Genomic DNA, 1074 nt, shown 5'->3' with positions numbered 1-1074 from the left:
TTTTTATTATTTATTTAATAAATAAATAACAAAATAAACAGCATCCATACTGCCTATTGCAGCAGCAACAGCAGCAGCAGCAGCAGCAGCAAGATGGATTCGCACTGGCGTGCTGCGGGAAACTGTGACGGTGAGAGGAGGAGGCAGCGGAGCGGCCCATACGATGCTGTTGCTGCTGCTGCTGCAGCAGCAGCAGCAAACTGTGGGCCTGCTTCTGCAAGTCCAGGGGTTCTATGGCCTGCTCGTGGCTGCAACAACAACAGCAGCAGAAGCAGCAGCAGCAGCAGCAGCAGCAGCAGCAGCAGCAGCAGCAGCAAAGCACAGGGAGAAGCACCATGGTGGGAGCAGCAAAACCAAGACAGCAGACAAACAAGAACGGTCCATTGCTCTAGCCGCAGCAGCGGCTACAGCAGGCAGCAGCAGCAGCAGCAGCAGCAGCAGTATCAGCAGCAGCACTATCAGCAGCAGCAGGCCCCTCATCACTACCAGCAGCAGCAGCGGCAATCGTATATGCTGCAGCACGAGCAGCAGCAGCAGCAGCAGCAAGGATACCCAGATGGATCGAGATATGAAGACAGCAGACACAGCAGCAGAAGGCGATACGATAGAGCTCACTACAGCAGCAGCAGCAGCAGCCGCAGCCGCAGCAGAAGCAGACGCAGCAGCAGGAGGAGCAGCAGGAGCCGCAGCAGGAGTCGCAGCCCGTACTGGAGGGGTGCAGCAGGAGACAGCAGCAGCAGCAGCAGCAGCAGCAGCAGCAACAGGCTTAGTGGCCGCTCCGTGAGGGGCCGCTCAGCAGCAGCAGCAGCAGCAGCAGATAGAGATTCAGACTACCACTCGAGACAGCAGCAGCAAGTGCTGCTGCAGCAGCGGCCGCAGCGTTACCGCCACCGCAGCAGCAGCAGCGACGAGGACTCCCTGCTGCAGCAGCAGCAGCAGCAAACGTATAGATCAAGAAGCAAGGATGGAGGCCACAGAGGGGGAGGAGAGAGAGGTTCTGCTGCTGCAGCAGCAGCAGCAGAAGAGCAGCAGCAGTACCACTATAGTCAGCAGCACTACAAGCAGCAACCACGA

At 58.1% G+C, this 1074-nt stretch overlaps 1 protein-coding gene across 1 annotated transcript in view; it reads left to right on the top strand.

Moving 5' to 3' along the window:
- Nucleotides 1-93: 93 nt before the first annotated feature.
- EMH_0035640 (uncharacterized protein) overlaps nucleotides 94-1074 on the top strand; it is a gene marked incomplete at both ends in the record, with an annotated part of 3814 nt that continues 2833 nt past the window's right edge. Inside the window, one exon of the mRNA XM_013494991.1 lies at nucleotides 94-1074. Coding sequence (XP_013350445.1) covers nucleotides 94-1074 — 981 coding nt within the window.

This window comes from Eimeria mitis, genomic scaffold (assembly GCF_000499745.2).
Source record: "Eimeria mitis Houghton genomic scaffold, Emh_scaff1375, whole genome shotgun sequence".
Taxonomy (NCBI): domain Eukaryota; phylum Apicomplexa; class Conoidasida; order Eucoccidiorida; family Eimeriidae; genus Eimeria; species Eimeria mitis.
Note: the sequence above shows the minus strand (reverse complement) of the source record. Positions and strands in the feature narration are given on the sequence as shown.